This window comes from Lampris incognitus, chromosome 10, assembly GCF_029633865.1.
Source record: "Lampris incognitus isolate fLamInc1 chromosome 10, fLamInc1.hap2, whole genome shotgun sequence".
NCBI classification, from domain to species: Eukaryota; Metazoa; Chordata; class Actinopteri; order Lampriformes; family Lampridae; genus Lampris; species Lampris incognitus.
Genome location: NC_079220.1, coordinates 55,323,775 through 55,349,221, shown reverse-complemented (window position 1 = coordinate 55,349,221; position 25,447 = coordinate 55,323,775). Strand labels below are relative to the sequence as shown.

Here is a 25,447-nt window from a genome sequence, read left to right as displayed (position 1 = left end):
GCATGCATAACCCACCTGACCCGTCTTCCTAAGCCCAAGCCTACTGGTGCTGATCCCAAAATGGTTCGTACATCTATCACAACTTATTAGTGACCTGTCCTGCTGTCTTGTCACTGGGCTCCATCTTGACAGATAATATATTAACTGTTTTTCTTTATCTATTCTGGGAGCCCCCGGCCATGCCTACTGCCCCCACCACCATTCATTCTCTTTCCCTCCCCCTCCCCAAGTCATATAGTGGGTCTCGGCTGGGACGTCTCACATTCCCACCTTGCCCAGTAAAGCAACAGGCTCCGTTTACAAGCCTCTAGTGTCAGCCCCACCAGTTGCTGTTGGTGCATTTTTATGGATAGTGTTAAAGGTGTGTAGAAGACTGTGAAGCTCGATCAGAACCAGGCACTAGGCGCCAAGGAATGTCGCCAGCTTAAAGATATCCACAAGACGTCTGTGGGTGGGTAGGACAAACTTCATTAAAAAATGCAAAACAAAAAGATGGAGTAAAAACGTGTGGGCTGTCAGTGACTTCGAACCTCAACATTAAATACTTGATTCACAAGTCTTTCTTCACCTCAGCATTACAGGTGCATGTGTACTTTCCTGTTGGTCAGAACAAGGTGTGTAGAAATGGACTTTTCACTCAGTATTTTTTGATTCCAAACAGCTTATCCTGCACCAAAATGTACCGAAATACAAACGGTGTGTATAGTATTTGGTTGGGGCCTCGTGGAAATTTTTTTATTTATTTTTTTGTGAATAATCACAGAATTCTGAGAGTAAAGCTGTAATTTGGAGATTTAACTCAGAACTCCGATTTTAATCTCTGAATTCTTAGTTTAATATCGGAGCTCAAACATTTTTTTTCACACGTGGCCCCAATCCTCTGCATGAAAACAAGATTTAAGTGGTTAAAATTCTTCACATCTCGTCACTTACCAGAGCACCTTTTTACAAAATGCTCGACGAAGGGTAAATGAAACCAAGAAGGTTAAATGATTAAGCCCCTTGTAACTGCCTACTTCATGTGGGGGCATCAGATCTACTGAGACCCACGTGACGCAGGTGACTAGCTGAACTCTCTGGGTAGACTTGTGAGAAGGTGGGGCGAGGTATTCTGCTACAGCACTGCCACACCACCATCACTGTACTCTTCATCGACACCCCTTCCGTTCACCTTTTGTAAAGTGTGCGTAGGCGGAGGCTGGCTAAAAAACGAGTGCGTACTTTTTGACAAACACCATCGAAGTGACAGATGAAAACGGGTCATGAGCAGTCACTAGAAGTTCAATCCCTAAATGCAAGTCTGTATCACCCGGTTTTAAAACGTGGTTTAAAAGGCGACGCTGTAGCGTGGCGGTCTATTCTGTTGCTTAACAACATGGGGATCGCCAGTTCGAGTCCCCGTGTTACCTCTGGCTTGGTCGGGCGTCCCTACAGACACAATTGGCCATGTCTGCGGCTGGGAAGCCGGATGTGGGTGTGTGTCCTGGTCGCTGCACTAGCGCCTCCTCTGGTCGGTCAGGGTGCCTGTTCGGGGGGGGGGGGGGGACTGAGAGGAATAGCGTGATCCTCCCGTGTGCTATGTCCCCCTGGTGAAACTCCTCACTGGCAGGTGAAAAGAAGCGGCTGGTGACTCCACATTTATGGGAGGAGGCATGTGGTAGTCTGCAGCCCTCCCCTGATCAGCAGAGGGGGTGGAGCAGCGAACGGGACGGCTCAGAGAGAGGGGTGATTGGCCAAGTACAATTAGGGTGAGAAAAAAAAAGAGGGTGAAGAAGAAATAAATAAATGGCGCCACTGATTTAGCGGGCCAGTGGTGAATGGTAAACGATGCTACGGTAATGGTCACTACATTGATATATGGACACTGAGCATGTGCACTGGTCAAGAGCAAGAGTAGAGTAAACACTAACCCACCATCAAAGTAATGCAGGCTGTTTTGCTGTCTAAATGATGCACTGCAAGTACTTGGTCTCAGTGTACATGTGTTTGCATGTGTGTAGTTGTTGGCTGTGATTTTTTTTCCCCCCCATGATTCATAAGACTTTGGATATGAAACACCCGCTGGTTTCTGATGGGCTTGTTCTGACCTTCTGATAAAAATTCCCAATTGTTCATATTTTTTCCAGCATTCATTTGCGCGAATTAAACCCCGTACATAAACGGGAGTTATAAATCAGCTCAAGCATAACGTGTGTGTGTGTGTGTGTGTGTGTGTGTGTGTGTGTGTGTGTGTGTGTGTGTGTGCACTGGAGGAAGGGCAGGCAGAGGCAGGAAAAGGGAGCCTGGGCACAGCTCCACTTGCCTGATTTACTACTTGATGTAAGTTACAGGATGCTCCTATTTTATAACACCAGTGGCTGAGTGGCGATATGATGTCTTTGGTTTTTTTTTTTTTTTTTCTGTATTGCAAAGTGAAATTAGAGTACAGGACTTTTTCTACTAGGCGGCACGGTGGTGCAGTGGTTAGTGCGGTCGCCTTGCAGCAAGAAGGTCCTGGGTTCAAGCCCTGGGGTAGTCCGACCTTGGGGCTCGTCCCGGGTTGTCCTCTGTGTGGAGTTTGCATGTTCTCCTCGTGTCTGGGTGGGTTTCCTCCCACAGTCCAAAGACATGTAGGTCAGGTGAATTGGCCGTGCTGAATTGTCCCTAGGTGTGTGTGTGTGTGTGTGTGTGTGTTTGTTGGCCCTGTGTGATGACCTGGCGGTCTGTCCAGGGTGTCTCACCGCCTGCTGCCCAATGACTGCTGGGATAGGCTCCAGCAACCCTGAGAGCAGGATAGGTGGTTTGGATAATGGATGGATGGACTTTTTCTACTTTTATAGTAGCAATTCTCTATAAAGTCAGTGAAACAAAGTATTTAGGTGTTTTCAGAATTTTATAAACTAACAAAACCCCGAAAATTGCTTAATTGATATTCACCAGCTTTTAATGGACGACTTCGATGGGGCGCTGTTCAATTTTCTTGAGAGATCAAAGTTAATATTGTAAATTGATGAGGCCCACTTATGTTGACTCACAACTGAAACAGCCAATCACATGGGGAAGTAGTGGCTGTGGAATATCAATACCAGTTTTCCGCTACCGGTGTGGGAAGATGGCTGCGTGAATTTGCATTTGCGGCAGCCTCACCCAGTGCCGTCCATGCAGTGTCTTTGTCCACGTCTGCATCTAAGTTTTGTCTTCGCTTGATGGCTGGGATAGTGGGACAGGCTAAGCTAACTGCTAGCCCATGCGGACCGGCAGTTCCGATAACACCAAGGGCGGTCTGGTGGCGGCCTCACCTGGCGTTGGCTGTGGCGTTTTTGATGTCGTCGTGAGGAGTACGGGGAGGTGTGCCAAGGGTGTCTGGCTTGGTCTGCTTCGTCCGGTGGGCCCGGGGACCGCGGCCCCTGCTTGGAGCTGCACCCAAGGAGGAAACGCTGAGGGTGGTCTGACAGGACAGAGAAGTGGGGCAGGCTAAGCTAACTGCTAGCTCACGCAAGACCGGCGGTTCTGACAGTCACCCTGGCTGGCGTTTGTTCCCTTGGACAGTGATTTTTTTCCCCTTAATTTATTTATTTATTTATTTTATGCGTTAGTTTGGGTATATGTGTTCTTGTGGTTTTTGGATGTGTTTTGTGTTTGTGTTGTGCTAGGAGTCTATTCCATTGCCTACCAACACGGGGACCCGCAGACACAACTGGCCGTGTCTGCGGGTGGGAAGCTGAATGTGGGTGTGTGTCCTGGTCGCTGCACTAGCGCCTCTTCTGGTTGGTCGGGGCGCCTGTTCAGGGGGGAGGGGGAACGGTATGATCTTCCCACGCGCTACGTCCCCCTGGCGAAACTCCTCACTGTCAGGTGAAAAGAAGTGGCTGGCGACTCCACATGTATTGGCGGAGGCATGTGGTAGTCTGCAGCCCTCCCCGGATCGTCAGAGTGGGTGGAGCGGTGACCGGGAGAGTGGGGTAATTGGCCAAGTATAATTGGGGAGGAAAAAAAGGGGAGGAGGGCAAACAAGTATGATACAAACAAATGGGTAGTCCTGTAACCATCCCAAAAAATAATTTGACCCATCCCAGCTTCTAAATGTTGTCTTTTTACGGTGTTATTTTCATCTGCTGTGGTTATTTACATAAAACACACTGTTCAGTTCATTAGGAAATACATGATGGTATTTTTTATTTACATAATTGCTTTGATCCAAAAAAAAATCTCGACATTAGCAGTTGTAATTATGTATATTGTAAGCCGCTTAGAATTAGCGTCTGGAAGCTAAACCGTTTATAATTCCCCCTAATATCTATTTTATTTTCCTGTGAAAACATCGACAGACAGCTGTGTTCAGTCGAGTTTCTCGCCAAAAGCTGAATTTTACAAGAACATTTGAGCACATCATGATAAGAACCCACTCAGGAAGACACTGCCTTTTGCGTTTCGCTTCATAAACTGAAAATAAACTGATTTGATTCGGTCAGAAGGCTCCGAGGTGGAGCGATTTCACGAGACTCATTATGGCATATTATTATTGCTCCCCCTATAGAAAAATTAGTCACACTAAAACAAACTGAACTACAAGCCTGTGTGTCCATGTCTGTCATTCACTGTGTGTCCAGGATACCGCCGGCTCGAGACGGCAGGAGAGGAGTCTCGACTCTCCGAGCACAGAGCTTCTCGTAACGTCTGAGAGTGAAATGAACTGCGTCTGTGTGTGTGGACGACTAGCTGTGGAGCAGCAGCGGACCGCGGCTCTGCTATGCTCACATTTTAGAGAGTGTAATTAATATTTTCCTCATTAATGATGTATTATTTCATCACCCGCAACCCATCCGCTATTAATCAGAGTGCCTGGCTAAAGTTAGCTGCCTAGTAGCGAGCAGCTGGCCAGACTGTTTCAATCCACCGACTAATAAAAACACATCCATTTAAATTTGTCCTCGTCTTGGACTCGGGGTTTGTAGGCCTGCTCGGGTTCGATGAAGGCGGATCAGTGCCTGCTTGACGCTCGCGCTGTGCTTTGTCTAACCAGAGCATATTTGTGAGGTCCTGCCAGGAAGCCGTTCGTGACAGGGGATGGATGGACCAGTACTGCAGGTACATTTCAGGTCTCGCGCTGAGTAGCCAGCCAGTGATGGTAACTATAGTAACAGCATGCGGAGACACGCTACGTCGTTGTCAGTGCTCGATTCAGTTTGTCGTTTGCTAAGCGGTAGTTTAAAATAGATAAATGAATAAAGATTATATTTTTAAAAATCCCTTTTGTCCCAGAGGCTTCCTGGGGAACATCTCTGTTCGTCCCAGACACATTTTCTCTCATCTCCAGGATGCCGTTGGTCTCGATCCCTGTCCTCAACTCTTCATAGATTGAGCCTTTCTGAGAGTGGCTTTGAGTAAGATACGTGTGAGAAAGGTCAACATTAAGTCACAGCCCATCCATTATCCAAACTGCTTATCCTTACTCAGGGTTGCGGGGATGCTGGAGCCTATCCCAGCAGTCACTGGGCGGCAGGTGGGGAGACACCCTGGACAGGCCGCCAGGCCCTCACAGCCATCTAGACAAAATCTGAGACCTTCTGGAAGAAGATATTTTGGTCTGATGAGGCGAAAGTTCATCTCTTTGATAGTATATTTTCCCCTTTTTTTCTCCCCAATTGTATCCGGCCAATTACCCCACTCTTCCGAGCCGTGCCGGTCGCTGCTCCACCCCCTCTGCCGATCCGGGGAGGGCTGCAGACTACCACATGCCTCCTCCCATACATGTGGAGTCGCCAGCCGCTTCTTTTCACCAGACAATGAGGAGTTTCACCAGGGGGACGTAGCGTGTGGGAGGATCACGCTATTCCTCCCAGTTCCCCCTCCCCCTGAACAGGCGCTCCCAACCGACTAGAGGAGGCGCTAGTGCAGCGACCAGGACACATACCCACACCCGGCTTCCCACCCGCAGTCATGGCCAATTGTGTCTATAGGGACGCCCGACCAAGCCATAGGTAACACGAGGATTCAAACCCGCGATCCATGTGTTGGTAGGCAACAGAATAGACCGCCACGTCACCCGGACGCCCCTCTGGTAGTATCTTTGATGGAAACCTATGGTATTGTGAATAATTTTGCACATGAGAAATGTAAGTTTTTTTTCTCCATAATGAGAAACGTATTGAATGTATTGTTAGTAAAGGAAGTGAAAAGTATTTCAATACATTAAAATTTAGAAGTGTAAGAGGATCAGAAAGTGTGAAATTTCAGGGGGATGGATACTTTCCGAAGGCCCTGTAGCCCCTAAACCAGTCACTGAATGCACACGCTCACGTTTTTGACGCCAGCACGTCAAGTGTAACCTAATGGTTTTGAAGCCGCATGCTAGAGTTAGTTGATAGTGTCACTTGCCAATGTGCAAATGTGCGGGGTCCACTTGTGACTGAAGCCCAGTAGCACAGGCAGGTTTCACTTCCCAGCTAACTGCACCTCATGGAGGGATATCTCTGCACCGGTTACACTGCTAGAACAAGGCAGGATAATATAGTCATTCCCTATCAGAATACCTTCCTGCTGTGGCTGCAGAACCTCCTCTGGCAGACATATTAGCAGGCACAAATGGCTCTATGCCAGAGTAGCAGGCACCAGCCCACCCTGCTGGGCTGCTAAGCCTTATTTCATTAGCGAGAGGAGGAATAAAACGGCTGTCAGATATTCAGGTGACACAAACCCAGGTGATGCCTCGGCAGTGCCAGTGTACCTTGTACCTTGCCTCCCTGCTTGTGCTGATTGGTTGAACCTGTTGTGCTCATCATCTCGCCAGCCATTGCATAACCCAGTCAGGCTGAGCTAATGTCAGCTGTTTAGGCCTGACGGGTGTCACGGCATGATGTTTTTTGTTGGAAAGCGCTAGTAGGCGACTCTTTCAGGACATTAAGACAAATCAAACATAAATTACTTAGCACTACTATTCGAGTTGTGTGGTAGGAGTCCTGAGGTGGACCAAGCCCTGTGTGTTGAAGGTGGTAATGTGGTGTGGACTGAAGGATGTATACTTCAGTTGTCGCTTGCTCTGTGAGAACCATGAAGGACTTCATTCCAGAGGGATTTTTGTCATCCAGCATGCTAATGCTTTAATACTTAGGCGTGAAACTTCAGAATACTAGTCCAATTATAATGTTTGAAATTATCGGCCTAGTTGCATGTAGCGTACACGTTAACAGGTTTGCAAAACCGTAGACATAGATTGTTGTTGTTGTTGATGATGATGTTGTTTGTTTGGGGACATTTCAGTCATCCTATAGGTACCAAACACCTCCTTACATGAAATGTGACACCGCCCCTGCCAAGCAGGCAACTTGGACCCCAAAGCCAATGCATCACAATATTTGCTGTGACAGTCCTGTGATTGACGGTGGATTTTCTGTCCTGTATCACTCGTGCCTTGTAACCCTGACTCCGAGCATTTTAGACACCAAAATACAGCAAGTAACCCGAGCAAGGGCCACACAGAATGTCACAACAGCTTGGCGTGAGTGACAGCCTCTTCTGTATGGTCCTGTGGTCTGGTGCCCAGCTTTTACGGGCTCTTCTATGGTTGGTGGATAAATACCTGAGCTCAACTGACTGTTGGCTTTTGAAGACTTCTCAAGTCCTGACATTTATCACACTCATTTAACTCAGCCAACTGAGTGTGACTGTAGTGTTCTTCATGCTATTCCCCCCCCCCCCCAAGATATTTTGGTCTGATGAGGTGAAAGTTCATCTCTTTGATAGTATATTCCGCCCCCCCCTTTCTCCCCAATTGTATCCGGCCAATTACCCCACTCTTCCGAGCCGTCCCGGTCGCTGCTCCACCCCCTCTGCTGATCCAGGAAGGGCTGCAGACTACCACATCTCCTCCGATACATGTAGAGTCGCCAGCCGCTTCTTTTCACCTGACAGTGAGGAGTTTCACCAGGGGGATGTAGCATGTGGCAGGATCACGCTATTCCCCCCAGTTCCCCCTCCCCACCCGAACAGGCACGCCGACCAACCAGAGGAGGTGTTAGTGCAGCGACCAGGACACCGAAGCACATCCGTCTTCCCACCCGCAGACACAGCCAATTGTGTCTGTAGGGACGCCCAACCACGCCGTAGGCAACACGGGGATTCGAACTGCCGATCCGTGTTGGTAGGCAACGGAATAGACTGCTACGCTACCCGGACGCCCATTCTTCATGCTGTTGAGTGTATTTATTAAATTATGCATTACTGACCATGATAATTTACCTTGTGATCAGTTGTCTTTTTCTGTTTGCTGTCCCCTATTGGTAGCTATAGGCAAAGGAGGAAATTAGATAATAGTAAATTAAATACTATAGCTCTACTGTTAGGAGCTTGCTCAATAAATCAGAGATGACTTAACAAGGACGGTTGATTATTTAGCATCATTATTGGAAAACTGCATTTTTAAACTAATATTAGCGAAAACTTTTGTATCTGTCTTCCACTCATTTAAGTTAGAAAAGGTGTGTAGTTCCTGTACTCTTCACTCTCAGGTTGTCTTTTTTAGCCTACTGTATCACACTGGTTTGGTTGCTTTTACAAAGGGGATCTTGTAAATTAATTCAGAGTTCTGGTAAAGGTGTGTCAGTTTTCCCACCAGACATTAACACTAACCATCATCTATGATAGGGCATGGAGCAAGACTCTTAACAGTATATTTTAAAAACAAAAATAATTTACACAACTTAAGAATCCATAAGTTGGGCCTGGATAGGAGAAATATTTTAATATTCATTTTTTGTTCACCAGTGCAGGAAGGTTTAATTGTTTTGGCCTTTGACCAGTTGTGTTTGTCTGGTTTGCTTCGTTGGACTTCACACATTTCGCCGGGACCCAGACCAGGTCAGCTGCTGCGGAGCCTTCATGAATTAAGACAGCCCGAGTGTATCAGTTACCATATGTTTAATTTAGCTCTTCTGTGAAGTGCATTTCTCTGAGCTGTGTGTCTGTCTTATTTGTAGCTGTGAGGCGGTGACTGAATGTGGTTAGACGTGATAGCTGGGATGCTTGTTGCAACATAGGCTAGGGAGAGGCATTCCTATGTGAATTTGCACTCCGAGCACTCGCACACACGCATGAACACAAACACTGTACAGTTTTGAGTCTTCTTGGCTTTTACACTTTACACCAAAAGCACTTCATTCATTTCGTGAGCGGGCGTTGTGTGTATTTTTTTTACTAGGGCATCCCTCTAGGGAACCCTGTTGGCCAATTAATATGGGAGTCCCCTAAGTTAGGCCTCCATGGTGAACAGTACGTCGAAGGTACCCACTAGGAAGGAAGACCAGTGATGAGAATCCCCTCATGAGCGACCGCTACGCTACCCGGATGCCCCGTTCTTGTCCACTTTGAGACTCTAGTCATGTTAGATCAGGCTTGAATATTAGAATAGAATAGAATACACTTTATTTGTCATTTGTACATCCATACAAGGAAATTCATTCTCTGCATTTAACCCATCCTAGCTGTGAAGAAGCAGTGGGCAGCCGCCCGGGGACCAACTCCAGTTCTTCTTGCCATGCCTCGGTCAGGGGCACAGACAGGAGTATTAACCCTAACATACATGTCTTTTTGATGATGGGAGGAAACTAGAGCATCCGGAGGAAATCCATGCAGACACGGGAGAACATGCAAACGCCACACAGGAAGGACCTGGGAAGGCCTGGGGTTCGAACCCAGGTCCTTCTTGCTGTGGGGCAACAGTGCTAACCCCTGGGCCACCGTGCCGCCCTATTAGATATGTCCACTTCCTCCAGCCCAAGCCTCCGGTTGTAATACATTGCACACATTAATATATATTTTGACTCTGGTTTTACACATTATGATAGAAGGCTTGGGAAAGAACAGCTGTGCTGTTGTGCAGTGGTGTTGGTGAGACTGAAATTACACCGTTTTCAGTGTTTCATCTGTGGTCAGGTAGTCGGAGTCTTGATTGGTGGATAGTAACCAGTGCTGTCCACGTAAATGCCTTGCCTACTCCTCGGTGTGAACGTACACACAGTTAAGATGGTTGTTGCAGCAAGATCTCTCATTCATTACCTTGGGAGTCAGTCCAGCCACAAACACCGTGTCTGTCTGTGATCTTGATAGATTGATGTAAATTTCATCCTTAGTTACTCCCGTTTTGCCCTGTGGTGGCCTGGCGGCCTGTCCAGGGTGTCTCCCCGCCTGCCGCCCAATGACTGCTGGGATAGGCTCCAGCATCCCCCGCGACCCTGAGAGCAGGGTAAGCGGTTTGGATAATGGATGGATGGATGGTTACTCCCATTTTCTTTCTTCTCGTTGTACGTTATTATTATCATCTAGCAGAAGACTGTCAAATTCTAGCATGGTGTGTGTGAGTGTGTTTTCATAAACACACTTGTCAGTGTGTATGTGTGAGCGTGTATATTGGCATGGCTTTCAATTAAGATTTGAATTACCCTGGCTTTCTTCCCTCACGGGACAGCCTGTTCTTTTCTCCCCTGCCTTCATGAGCCCAGAAACCTGATCCGGCATGGAGGCACAGTTCTACTGACCTTTTATTTATAAATCACTGTGACACAGCATAGAGGACTACTAAACAGCCTTACCCTTATTTGGTTCTCTCCCCCCCAGAAAAACGCTGAAGAGTCAACAGTAGGAGAATCTACTGCCCCTGTGTGGCAAGCTCTGTGTAGTGCATGTCCACATGAACTTGCTGCTGGCTTTTCTGATTTACAGAAATAAAGAATCCACTTGAATGATGCAACACAAGCAAGATATCGCAATTACTGCATGCCTTCAATGGTCAGGTTTGATCAACTAATGTAGCCTATTTCTTTGTGTGTGTGTGTGTGTGTGTGTGTGTGTGTGTGTGTGGTTTTTTGCAGGGTGATCTGCGGGGCTACCTGTCTCAGCAGGACTGGATGTTTAGAAATGCTGAGCTGCTGCAGCTGCAGAGGATGGCCTGTGAAATTGCCGCCGGTGTCACTCACCTTCACAAAAACAATTTCCTGCACAGGTAGCGTTTCAGAATTGCAACTCTCGTGCCAGGTTGCAACGGCTGAGCTAAGCTGACTGGTGTTAAAGCCACTAAGTAGTACATGGTGATTTTTCTTTTTTTTAAGTCCCACCCTCCGCATTATTTGTCAAGCGATACAACTGATGACTAGGCAATACTCGGGCTGTAGTTTGTATCTGGAAACCACAAAGGCTCCCGGGCACACTAATCTCACATTTTCCCCCTCGCAGCTCTCAAAGCGTCGACATTGTGTTTTTTCTTGAAACAGTTTGATTTAGCAAACAAGATAATGTGCCAACAAAAGGGCCTCATTTAAAAGCGATTAGTTGATTGTTGTTCCCCTTGTGTCACCAGGGTGTACCTGCACAATCTGAATTACTTGTTTTGTGTCTTTTCTTAAGGATGATAGCATTTTGGTTGTTTGTGTTTTGAAATGAAACTAAAATTGAATGAGTTTTAAATGAAACAAATTCCTGCTTATGAAGATTAGTGCATTACTTTAAGCCAGGACAAGGAGAAATGTTGTCCTAAATGTTTTGTCACTGTCCTGGTGAGTTCCCTCCTGATTCTGATTTGATTCCCTTGACACATTGCAAATACTCTTAAACCTTTGCAGATGTGGCTGTTGCCAGTAAGAATTCATGGTGCTGTGATGCTTTTGTCCCTACTGTCCAACCAGTGTAGGGAGTACCAGTGTTCTCCAAAAAAGGTGTGCACGGCAGAAGGGCTCTGTTTCATTTTCATTTTTACCCCGGTGAGGACTGGGTATCTCGCCGTTAGCATCCAGCGAGGCGGCAGGGTAGATGGGATCGAGGGGCCGTGGGGTAGTATATGACGCTCAGCTCATCGGCTGTGAGTTTTGCATGCTCCGAATAAGCTCAGATGGTTCCAATTACACAGCTCCCATGCATTGCTAGGGTGTCAGCTGTCACCTGCCAGAGAGAGATGATGATTCTGCTCTTTGCATGTAAAAGGATAGCATCGTATTGGATTTTTTTTTTTATCTGCGTTACAACTTAGAAGGAGGTCTACGAGTGTTTCCCTGTAAAGACTACTGTAAATGACCATCGTAAAAATATTTCTGTGGCACTTTTCTCAAGGGAGGCAGAAATTGATTGGCTTTTAGGCAGGCCCGTCACTCCGCCAACAAAAAACGACTTGAAGAGCTGAATGTGTGTTTGCTCTGTGGCGCAGTGACACAATTGCAAAGCCCTCTGGCCAAGGCCAGCGCGGGCCAACTTCCAAAGCCTGGCCTTAGCCTTGACATTTTTATATGCTAGAAGTGGTCCAACATGGCAGAAAAACATACTCATGTAGCATGGATGGAAATAGTGAAAAGAGGTCGACCGTATGTGGTCCTGTTGATACACTTCACTGTGATAAAACCCGTTCAGAACCAGCTTTAAAGTGTCTTTGAGATCTGGTTTAGTGATTGCTTGAATTTTCTCTACAAGTAGTTTTAGGTTCTGCCCCCCCCCCTCCCCCCAAAAGAAAAAAGCTTCTGTATGGGTGGCTAATTTCGGTTCGGTATTGATTTACAGAAAAGATCTCTAAATCAAGAATCCCTGGGCTCAAAATGCACCAAATATACACTGGTTGTGTAGGAGTGAACACCACTTTGCCACAGGTTTTACCTTGTAGGGTTAACGTGTTGGACCTGATTCTAAGTGAGCCACCCGTGTTACTGTATGGCCCCTTTTCCAATAGCAAAGGATGGGGGGGGACAGGAGAGTTTAAAATATCTCTCCATTTATCTTGCAGAGGTTTCAGTGGGTCTGACAGTAGCTGGGCCATGTGCAACCAAGACCACTAGAGTCAGCGATGTTTGTGGCTAGGGGGTAAGGGAGACACACTCTTGGAATTTGTGCATGGGGAATGCCGCTGGTCCAAGGGGAAACCAGAGCCTACCCCTCCACAAGTGTCTGTGTCTGAATGAGCTACCATATGTCCCCTAAACGCTCCAGAGAGCCCTCCTTGCACGCTTTCCTGGCTGTTCCAACATCAGTCTGCAGAGCCAGTGTTTCTCCCTGGGAGCAATATCCTGCTGCTGTGTGAGTGAGTTGGGAATAGCTCCAGCATCAGTGATTTTGTTGCCAGGGGGACAGCAGAAGCAACCAAAGGAGCTGTGGTGCACCACAGTAGTTCTGTGCCATTTTCCATGCATTACTGTGTTGGGGTTCCCTGTGCTCTGGCTCTCGTTTGTGACGTTCGTCTGGAATTGATGGCTGTTGAGATGAACAACAAGGGCATAAAGACCTCTTGCCGATCTTGACAACAGCAGAAATAATCAGATAGTTTGTTGAGAGCTGTAGATTCGCCGAGCTTTGGTTTTCCTCTGTGCATTTCCAGTGACTTACCACACGAGGACAGCGCCCTCAGTTGGGAGCGTTTGTGGCAGCCCTGTCTTCTGGTTGTTTCCACATATGGAACGATAACGGACTCATGGGTCAAAGGCCATATGTCTGCCTTTCTGTGACAGTGCACATTAGTACTTGCTTGGGTTTTGTAGTCACCTCCCCTAGTATTGACATGTCTTGCTCTTCAGCCACAGCTGCAACTGTTAAGAGCAGAAACGAGTGACTGCTTTGTTTGTGCAGTTTATAGACATAACAAAGCAACACAGGTGTACACTAAAGCTTCTGTATGGCAATTGAATTTTTAAATATCTGGGCTATAAATGTCCCCGTGTCTAATGCCACTGTCTTTTCCACCATAGTGACTTGGCCCTAAGGAACTGCTACCTGACTGCAGATCTGACTGTTAAAGTGGGAGACTATGGAATTGGACCCTACCGCTACAAAGTAAACGGACACTTTGCTTCATTTCAAATGCTGCCTACCTACAGATTTTGGTAACCTTATCCATACAGGTGTGGGGGAGGGATTTATATATATGTGTGTGTGTGTGTGTGTGTATATATGTATATATGTATGTGTGCATATGTATGTATGTGTATACACACACACACACACACACACATATATATATATATATAATCCATTGAGTCAAGTAAATTCTTTGAGACAGTATAAGCGTGTTTGATGCCATAAGCACGTATTTTTTTGATTTTGTGTTTTTTAGATAGAAAAAAAATCGGTGCTTATGGCATCAAACAGGCTTGTACTGTCTCATAAAGAATTTACTTGTATTATAATTCAAGTATTATGGATTATTTTGCTCCTTATTTGCTGAGCACTTTTCCTACCACTGAGTGTTTCTTTTAACAAAGTTTTATTTATATATATACACCAGGTTTTTTTTCGGAAACCATCAATGGTGTTGATAAAAGTACTCAACTAATTAGGAGTGGCATATCAATATAGATGTACGAAAAAAACTACATTAGCAGCTGATGAGTGCGTGACGCACGAAACAAGCTTGTATTGCTATGTATTAAAAGTTTTTTTTCCTACATCTATATATATATATATATATTTATATATATACGTATATCAACACAGATAAAGGGAAAAAAGTTTTAATGCATAGCAGTACAGGCCTGTGTCGTGCGTCGCGCACTCATCGAAACAGGCCTATACTGCTATGCATTAAAACTTTTTTTCCCTGTATCTGTGTTGATATTCCGCTCCTCATTAGTTGAGCACTTACAACACCATTGACGGTTCCGGAAAAAAATGCTATCTATATATATATATATCCCCCATCTGCATGGATAAGGTTACCAAAATCTGTGCACCAAAATCCGGTGTGTATATATATATATATATATATATATATATATATGTGTGTGTGTGTGTGTGTGTGCACAGAATTAGTTGTCGGAAAGATAGGTGATGACCTTAACTTCTCACATTTTTTAAAAATTAAGTCCTTACTGTGCTGTAGCTCAACACTGTATATGCACCATGTACCAGGGCAGTTCTCTCTGCTACATTCTTTAAATATTGTTAATCTCTCAATTTGGCTTTCTCAATTTAATTTTCATGAGATAAGGTTACCAAATGTTCTATTTGTAGCCTACAATAAAGATGGTGTGTGTGTGTGTGTGTGTAGGTGAGTGAGAGAAATGAATGTATGAGGGCACAACTGTCAACTTCTTGGCTGATATCCAGTTGGTATTTTTGGTTTCAGAGCATCACATACTGAGACTGAGTTCGCTGCTTGAGCAGTTGCATTGCAGAATGTGAAGTTGCAGAGTTTGCAAAAGCAGCAAATAGCATGTCTGACTGAATCCCTTCTCATATACTTGCAGGAGGATTATATAATCACAGAGGATGATGTGTTTGCACCCCTTCGCTGGTTGGCTCCTGAGATAGTGGCCGAGCGCCATGGCGGGGTAATTACTATGGAACAGACCAAGCCCAGCAATGTGTGGTGGGTACCAGCCTGCATCACCTCTGCAACCTGCACGCTTCAGTGGTTAACTTAAGGAAATTGCCATAAGCCTCATAACTCACCAAAGGTTTACAGTTTGTGACCAACCCTGAATCTTTTCTGAGTGTATTTATCTCAGCCAGGTGGTAGCCTGGAGGGGATTACGTGTTTGGTCGCGCATGTGTGTGCGTGTGTCTGTCCGTGGCTAATCTCGTAAACTACTAGACATATCAGCCGAAAAACGTTTTGTGTACACTTATGTCTGTATAATATGATGAAGGATCGCTCATGGTCACGGTGATTGAAAACCTTCAAAAAACGTTTGTTCTCGCTTTCGCCGCGCCCCCTTCTCATTCACTCTCTAGCTCGCTCAACCAGCACTGCTTTCCGTCGCTGCCCGCTCTAAGTCAACCGTGTGCATGCGCCACTCACATCCACGACTGAGTCAGATCGGGCCGCCATAGTGTCAAAACCAAAACATGTATTCAGGTGTGAGTCTCGAAAGTAAACGAGAAGTCGCTCGTATTTCGCAAGCCAGCAAATCCTTCTCCGCTGATCTCAGCGCAGGAGAACTGGAGGAACACCAGATGAACCAAAAATAATTCACCTTATCCACTTACTGCCACGTAGAAGTGCCATAGTCTCCAGTGTTAAAACCCCGCTATAAAAATACAATTTCAAGAGTGGCGATAATCACAGTCATAGCGGGAAACCATCTCAGTAGCTCCAATTAAACACTTCCCATGGCTGAGCTATGTTTTCTTACCGTTGTTTTATGAATGAAAGTCAATCAGTAGAGCCTTCACCTACATTCATTTATATCATGGAAACTGCGACGGTTAAACACATTTGAAGTTTTTTTTTAATAAGGGCTTTGAAATTATGATCGCCTGATCGCTGCCACTTCATATCAGACTTGGTTGCCTTCATGCGAGGGTCCGCCTAGGAAGCTGTGCATCCAGAGACTGACAGACCAAACGTTTTTATTAGGTAGATTTTTTTTAGCTTGAGCGTTGCATATTAAAAACGTTTTTCCCACATATTTCCTGGCCAATCAACTTAGGCGCTGCACAAAAGTCTTATAATGGCAAGAAAAACACTGTTTTTTTCTGTCTGCGTGTGCATGTATTTCCCTTTTTCCCGGTCGGAGAAAAAAGGGGTGGCTTGTCACCAAGTCCGAGCACCGGAGAAGGGGATATACGTACGCTTGGTGGAGCGCTGCGCTCTACTGAGTGCACTCCTCTAGTTGAAAGTGATTCTTTAGTCAGTATCATCAGATCCGAGTACATTTTCCTCAGACTTGATGTCTACATCCATTTTTTAACTCCATGGAATAAGGCGTAAAAACACTGTAGCACAAGGCTTGCTGTGAGGCTTTAAACAAACTACTGATGAGCCCTCAGTACTGGTATCCAATCAGTGGTTTGGGGGTGGGGCTGCTAACACTGTATCATCCAAGCATCTCTTGCAGACTGAACACTCCCTTGGGCCCCTCCCTGATTATCTCACAGCTCAGTGCCGAAATGTCTTCTCGTCGTAAATCATAAGCTTACATAAGACAGCTCGAGTTACAAGGAGATTTGTCCTTGAATAAGGATATGTTAAGTTGTTGGATAGAATGCCTTACATAATCAGTGACTCACTTTTCATTAGACGAGTATTTATATTTGGCACCTGTTATAATAGCTGCTTTATGATTCATACACTTGGTTGTAGCTGTCCATCACCAACCATGATGAAGTATTTTGAGTTCCTTGTCAAGTTACATTATCAGAATTTTACAAATTAAAATGTTGATTTGAAGCATTCATTGATTAAAAACAAAGTTGCTGTATAGTTCCAGTATTTTACAAATTAAAATGTTGATTTGAAGCATTCATGAACAAACAAAATAGTCCCTGTACTTTTATTAGTCCCAACAACACTGTTGTTCTCATATCTATGCAGGGCCTTGGGGGTCACATTGTGGGAGCTCTTTGAGAATGCAGCTCAGCCATACCCACATCTATCTGATCGTGAGGTCCTTAGTCATGTCATCAGGGACCAGCAGATCAAGCCCATGAAGCCACAGTTGGAGCTGCCCTACTCTGACAGATGGTGAGATTTATTGTAATCATAATGAACTTATCACAGAAAGTTGAATCAGTTCATCTGGACACGTTTATTGAGAGAAACATTACATCACTCATCTAAGTGACCTCTTCAGTCTCAACTGACTGCAGGTATCCCCACCCTTATTAACAATACAGTGGCATAATGACTGAAAACAACCATTGGTTTCATATGCAAACTGCTGTGACCATTAACTAGAGTTACAATGGTCATGTGTACTATTCACAGATTGGGGAATGATTGCAATCACGGCATTGTAAGATGGCGACAGATGTACTCTTAGCCCCCCCCCCCCCCGGGTTCAATGTTCAACGTTCCCACTTCACATAGAGTACATCTGTCGCCATTTTACAATGCTGTGATTGCAACCATCCCCCAATCCTTTGTGAATAGTACACATTGCCATTATAATTCTTGTTAATGGTCATGGCAATTTGCACAGGAAACCAATCGTTGTTTTTAGTCCTTATGCCACTGTATTGTTTATCAGGGTGGGGATACCTGCAGTCAGTTCAGACTGTAGAGGTCACTTAGATGAGTCAACCAATCAATCAATCAAGTTGCAAGTGATGAAACATGTCTCTCAATAAACGTGTCCAGATGAACTGATCCAACTTACTGTGATTTTCTTACCTGGATTATTGAGCATGCATAAAGACATAATAAACTTAATTCACTTTAATATATATTTCTAAGAACTGTTTTGTGAAATCGCTTTAAATGAAACAAATGGTTGCACTTTCATTTGATCCGAAGTGACTTAAATTGTTTGGCTGCTGTAAAAGTATCTTGTTTGACAAAGTGGTATCACATTTCCTTTCCCCGTGCAGGTATGAGGTGCTACAGTTTTGCTGGTTGTCCCCAGACAAGCGGGCCACAGCAGAAGAGGTGCATCGTTTACTCACCTACTTGCGCATGCAGGGCCAACGGGACATAGAGGAAGACTTTGAGCAACGCTGGGATGCTCTAAAGCCTAACCCTTCTACAAGGCAGACCACTGTTAGTCACTCCTCTTTCCCAATCCTGGAGCAGTTTGCAGAGGATGCCCTGCGACAAGAGATAGACGAGGTGCTCACTGTCACAGAAACAAGCAAAGGCCTTAGCTTTGAGTACGTTTGGGAGGCAGCTAAGCATGACCACTATGACGGCAACCATGGACATTCAGGCATGGACACAACATTAAACTACCAGAGTATGTTTTTCCCTGTTCCCAGCGAGGATATTCAGGCACATTTTCCAGATCTTGTGGCCAGATCAGGGACAACAGAAACGGGTAGTAACCTTTCAGGAATCCCTGGGATTTTGCCGGTATTTGATGTACATAAGCCCTCTAATAGGACTGAGTATTACATCCAGCTCGAAGAACAAGGGGAGATAAGCATGGGATCTGATGTGAACAAAGGGCTGCATGTGGACACAAGCTTAGGCAGGGAAGATGTTGTTGTTCTCCAAGATGTCCGTCTAGATGAGTCTAGCACTGATGCAGATTTCTTCCACCAAAGTATTGACTCCAAGGACTCCTTTTTACCAGATAGTCACATCTGGTCATCTCTTGAGAATGACAGTCCTTACCACACCAACATCTTCACCGAGGATGAGTCCAAACAGGAGGATTCCTTTTCCTGGAGAAGGGATTTCATGGAGCCCCCAGAATCCAATGGGAACCCCTTTCATGAAGGTTCATCTTCAGAAGCCCCCAAAGTAGATGGAAATGAAAGTTTAGGTGACTCTTTTTTAGGGGATTGTACAGAAACCACTCACCTGGAGGGCTCTCGGGAAGACATGGGAGAGAATGTAGATATGACAAGGTTTCTGACCACTGAAAAATTAGCTGCCAACTTCCGGTTTCTCAAAGAACAGAGCCTTATTAAAGAGGGCTCTACTTTATCAGGGAAAAGTGAAAGTCCTCAACAGAATTTTCTTTCACCCGGAATTGCCCACATACCCGAAGAAAGCTTCAAAATGAGCTCTTGGGACAACCTTGAGGCATTGGACAGTTTAAACATAGCTGAAACCTTCTTAAAATCAGTAGCACGTAGCAAATCCCCACAGCAACTCCTAGAATCTTCAAGTCCCAGCTTGGGAAATTTCTGTCAGTCTTTGGAAAATGAAACATTGGTGCCTTCCATTGTAGTTGACACAGATGATATCCCAAGTCACCAGCTGCCAGTTAGAAATAGTTCTTCCACAGAAGACATTGGCCTGCTTGATTCCTCAAACACAGTCATAGACTCTGCTTTTGATTATACCTCCGAGAGATTTGAGGTTCCAGTTAGTCTAACTGATAGTTGCCCTAATCCTGTCATTGAAAGTGCCACGACAGACTCTTTGTGCACGGATGCCAAAATCCCCAGCCTTGAAGACGACCTTGGAACCTCAAAGGATAGCGTTCAGCCTGTAGGAATTGACTTAAAAGTCCATGTATCACCTTCAGACAATGGCCATAGTGAAGGCCTAATGAGTGATGATTTATTAAGTGAACTAGTTGACGATGAAGAAGTAGAACTTGAAACTGCCCTGTCTGACCACGAAGAACACTTCCTGGATGATGATGGCTGTCCTCCTGTCAGGTCCTCTCTGCTGGTCTCTGGCCCTTCCCTGGACCAGATCAGCCAGGACAGCTTATTGGAAGACAGTGTCTCCACTACTCTGCCCACAGTGGATAATTCAGCTGAAACACCGGACTCTTTAGACTCCCTTGACATCCAGAGGCTAGGAGGGCCAGTAGAAGAGCTTAACACTCCAGTAGCACCTCACAAACTCCATCCTCCATATAAATTAGCAGACAGTGGATATGAGACAGAGAACCTAGAGTCTCCAGAGTGGAACTCCCAACCCACTGAGGGAGACCATTCTTTGGCAGAGAATGGCACAAGTGTTGCTGAAGGTTTAGAAACAGAAGAGCCTACAGCCACCACAACGCTAGTTCCACCTGAAATCATTATATCTGAAGTAGAGAGTGTGGCTGATGCTCAGAATGAGGAGAACGATGAAGGCCAGCACCCAGAGCCCATAGATCCTGTTGAGGAACCATTCATGGGTGGCAACTACAGAGACTCCGCCTACTTCTCTGACAACGAATCTGAACCTGAGAAGAAGTCTGAAGAAACAAACATGGGAAGTTCTGTGAAGGTCTCATGGATGAAGAGCTCTCCTGACATGGTGAGCCAGGCCTCAGGAGGACCATCTGCTGAGGCTGTGGGTTTAGGTTTCTCCGATTCTGAGCAGGTATCTCCTATAGATTCAGGAACATTGGCTGAAGCGGGAGAAATACCGGTTCCTCAAGTTAGGAGCATGTTGCCAGATGTCGTTTCATCAACTGAGGAGAACCATGAGAAAGAGGTGACAAGGTCTGTTGGCAGCCATAGTGAAGATACAGATAAGCTGGAATTCTTTCAAGACTTCAGGTCCTCTGATCAGCCAGTGTATGATGAAACATCAGACAATCTACAAATCTCATCATCCCCAACTCAATCTCTTACCTCAGCCAAACTGTTGTCAGAGACCACAGTTCATGCAAAACTTACCAGGACCTATGCCAGTGATGGTTCAAAAATAAAAGAACCAGACATGGAGGGTCGTTACCTGGGCAGACGAGAAGGATTGGGGATAGATGGACAGGAGGACGGGATCGATGCCGATGAGGAGGACGAGAACAGCGATGACTCTGATGACGACATGCGTGCATACCGGCTACATGACTCCAGCTCAGAAAGCGATGATGACTTTGTGCATCCGGTGCCACTTATCATCTCTGATGACAGTAGTGCAAAGAACCTAAAAAGCCTGTTGAAACCTACCACACTAAACATTACAGCAAAATCCCCCCTTTCACCTGCTGGTAGCGATGCAGACAACTCCAGAAGAGCTGTGTCCTTCTTTGATGATGTCACTGTATACCTGTTTGATCAGGTACAGTATAATGTCTATTTTAAGAGGTCTATGACAATCATTTTGTATTTAAAGCAAGGCAGAAATTGTTTCAGCTTTATCTTTCTTGATCAGCAAACTAAAACCAAATGCATTATGATTTCAGGAAACCCCGACAAAGGAATTGGGAGACCACCCCTCAGGCACCAACAACCAGGTGTCGGAGTTCAGTAGTCCAGTGCCTGCTACCGGCTACCTAAACAGGTTCACCAACTCTGAGAGTTCCACAGATGAAGAAGGTGACAGCAAAACTCACAAAATGTCTACAGCTCCTTAAACTTGTCTCCACCATGTATTTTTGCTAACTCATTTTAATAAATTTTGACAGGTGGCGGCTTTGAGTGGGATGATGATTTCTCCTCGTCTGAAACCTTCCTGTCTAAGGCAGCTGAGGACCTGTCAGTGTCCAAGGCTATGTCCTCATCTGCAGCGTCACGCTTTTTCTCCCCTCCTCCTGCAATAAGCCGTGCAGCAGAGCCCAGCTGGACCAGCTCCTCCAACTACTCCCGCTTCTCCATCTCCCCCGCCAGCATTGCCAGCTTCTCCCTCACACATCTTACCGACTCTGACATTGAACAAGGAGGCGAGTGGGAACTGCAGACACAGAATTCATGCAGAGCTCTGCAGTAGCATTATTAGAGAGGAGAGCATGTGATTTGAAAAGCAACATATTTTGAAAATGATGTCATATCCTGCTCTACTTTGAATCGCAAGCTGTATGTGCTCCTCTTTCAGGTTTTTAGGTAGCATGGCATTCCTTGTGCATGTGCCACCAATGTGGTAGCATTGCAGGACTCTGCTTTACTACCGTTTGTTATAAATATTACAGTTTAGGTTCACGTCAAAGGCCAATTTACAGTATAGGTGACAAGAATTTTTTTTTATACAAATTGCCGTAGGACATTAGATAGATGACGCTGATTTTTATGCACTAACTCTGCACTTCTTAATCTTTTGTCTCAACAGGAAGCAGTGAAGATGGAGAGAAGGACTAGCCAGATAAATGACGGGACCATTTCCTTGCACACTCGAGGAACAAACCAATGCTCGCACATTTCAGGAATGTGGGAGAGCTGGACAAAGACAGGTGACGTGGTTTGGTGCAAATCATGGATGCTTCTCTCAGGCAGAACTGCTCTTTTCTTTGACGGAGTTGGCCATGAATAGGACTTTGATAAACATATGACCGACTCCCTCCGTAATCCATAAACTCCTTTTAGCAAATAAGACAGACGAGACCCTGTCCCTGTCTCTGAGTATCATCAACATTGTTGTGTTGTCTTTCTGATCGGTGCAATTTTGCAGGAAAAAAGCAACCATACATGACCTAGCTGCTTAGTGTTTGCTTTAAAGACTCAGTAAGCGCATTCCAGTTGTCCAGTTGCTTCTTTGGTTTGTTGTGTTGGTTAAAGCACTCCTTTCCCAAGAGTTACGGTGTCACCAAAAAGAGACTTTTTTTAAAGCCCTGAATCACTGAATAGAACTGAAATAATAATAATAAAAAATGGGGCCTGGCAAACATGTTTGCAGCCACAAAAAAAAAAGAAAGAAAAAAAAAAGCCCTTTTGCTTTTGGCAGAGCTAAAACTCGAGATCCGACATTGCTCGCTAACATTTCTTCTTTACATCATCGTGCAGTTATTACTGTAGTTGCCTTTTTGTAATGATTATTTTGTTAAATCTCTTATCAGGTGTACCCACAATCTCCTAACGGGAGAGAACAGCAACTATATACGGTGAGCTTCTCTAGCAGGTTTTGAATGAGACGGGTAGGATTTTAGGAAGCGCCACATTTGAGCTTTTCGTCATAGGATAACCGACTTACTGACGGCGCAGTCTGTTTGTCGAGATGATGTGTGGCGTCTTTTCTGTTTCACTCGGAATAGATGTCGGAGTTTCTTCTTTTGGAGACGTCTCAGAATGGACTGGACAAGGAAAGTGGAGCGTAGCCTTATAGGTGGGATCCATTTGAAATCAATTTCAGAGGAAAAATTCAACGTATTTATTAATACCTCAAATTTGCTTTGAATGGATAAGACGGAGCTTTATCGGGATCTGATTTGTCCAAATTATTTATCAATGGGTCTTATCACAGTGCCTGTTATACTGTAAATTTAATTGCTCCCCGTCGTTCATTATCGCTACAGAATTGCAAATTACACATTTAGGAATGGTTAGAATGTGTAATAAAGTGGGAGATTTTTTTTTTCAATGTCAGAATGTAGAAACGAATTAAGCTGTTTGTAAAACTGATGTGCTATGAATTTTCATTACTGAGTTGGAATTTGTGTTAGTTCATTGGATAAGCTACCGAATAGGACAGCGTTTCTCGCGGAACGTGCCGGGACTTTTTATTTGAAAGAAATCACGACTACAATGGAAATCACTCTGCTACTACTACCACTTCACTATCCCTCTGCTACTACTACTACCACCAATTCACCATCACCCTGCTACTACTACCACTTTACTATCCCTCTGCTACTACTACCACCACCAATTCACCATCACCCTGCTACTACTACCACTTTACTATCAACATGGCCTCCTCTTGCCTTTTGTCCTTGGTTTGCTTTGTCTTACCAGCTGAACCGCCCTGGAATTGAAAGAGGTTTTCCTGTAACCCCCTCCCTCCACACACACATACAGATGCACGCACACACACATTCATGCACGCACACACACAGCGTGCTCATGTGTTGTGAGCACACAACACGTGTTGTGAGCACAACTCATGCACACTTGCACAACCACCACACAAATGCGATTCTGAACATTTGATAGCCATCTCATTAATGGGCCATACTGTTTTATGTGATTCTGTCTAGCAGGGGAGGGTAGTGTGTGAATCATGATGTGTAGAAACAAAACGGTATGGCGAGGATGCGAGATGGGCTCTTTTCCATGTCTCTATGTTCATGTACAGTAACCACAACTGTTCCTCCAGACTCGGTTGTAATTGTAAAACTCTCCGCTGTAGTAACTCAAAAGTAGGCCTTGAAATTCTCGTCATTTGTGATCTGTTGAACAGCTATTCCTCACCCGTAGCAGTTAGATGTCCCCCTTTTCTTCACGTACAGTAGGCACTGTATCCTAGACAAGGCTGACCACGGTTAAAAGCCAGCAGCATCCCGTGTGTCAGTTAAACTTGAAACATTTTAAGGAAATCCAACATAAATCCTTATGTTCTATTCGACTACAGTATACATTTGCTTAATCTTGCACATTTGAGAAGTGTAACTTAATGTTGAACTGTACTGATGTATATAAATGTTTTTGGGGTTTTTATGTTTTTGTTTTTGGTCTGTACATTGGGATCTGATGTAACCGAGTCGCTGGTATGAGGGTTCATTTTGTAATTTAAAGCTGAGTTGATTAAAAAGAGCAACATATCACAGTCATTAGCTAAGAGCAGTTAAATTAAGACACAAACGCAGATGTGAAAATTCATTGTCCTTTAAACTTGTAGATTTTAAAAAAGAAAATGTAATATTTTTACTTCATACTGATGATCATGCTTAGTGTAATTGAATGAAATGTTTATAATTACACTGTTTAATATGGAAATAAATGCAAATGTACTTCTATTTAAACTCGTGCATCTCATTTGTTGCAGTGAGGGGGCTCCTGAGCCTGGATCCATCAGCCCTTCTGAATATATAAAAATTACATCGTTCAGATGGCAAAAGTAAGAACGTGACCTTCAGCGCGCACTGGGGCGGTTTGCAGCCGAGTGTGAAATGGCCGGGATGAGAGTCAGCACCTCCAAGTCTGACGCCATAGAGAACGGTGGACTGCTCCCTCCGGGTTGGGGATGAGTTGTTGCCTCAAGTGAAGGAGTTCAAGTATCTCAGGGTCTTGTTCCTGAGTGAGGGTAGGATGGAGCAGGAGATTGACAGGCGGATTGGTGCAGCATCAGCAGTAATGCGGTTGTTGTACCGGACCGTTGTGGTGAAGAGGGAGCTGAGCCGGAAGGCAAAGCTCTCAATCTACCAGTCAGTCTTTGTTCCAACCCTCACCTGTGGTCATGAGCTTTGGATCATGACCGAAAGGGTGAGATCACGGATACAAGCGGCTGAAATGAGTTTCCTCCGTA

At 45.1% G+C, this 25,447-nt stretch overlaps 1 protein-coding gene across 1 annotated transcript in view; it reads left to right on the top strand.

Moving 5' to 3' along the window:
- Positions 1-24,938, top strand: part of lmtk2 (lemur tyrosine kinase 2) — a 42,706-nt gene extending 17,768 nt beyond the window's left edge. The window contains exons 7-14 of the mRNA XM_056287682.1: positions 10,845-10,975; positions 13,692-13,776; positions 15,189-15,310; positions 17,258-17,407; positions 18,253-21,334; positions 21,459-21,591; positions 21,681-21,935; positions 22,319-24,938. Of these exons, the coding sequence (XP_056143657.1) occupies positions 10,845-10,975; positions 13,692-13,776; positions 15,189-15,310; positions 17,258-17,407; positions 18,253-21,334; positions 21,459-21,591; positions 21,681-21,935; positions 22,319-22,347 (3,987 nt within the window). The 3' untranslated portion in view covers positions 22,348-24,938. The remainder of the gene's footprint in view (positions 1-10,844; positions 10,976-13,691; positions 13,777-15,188; positions 15,311-17,257; positions 17,408-18,252; positions 21,335-21,458; positions 21,592-21,680; positions 21,936-22,318) is intronic.
- Positions 24,939-25,447: the final 509 nt, after the last annotated feature.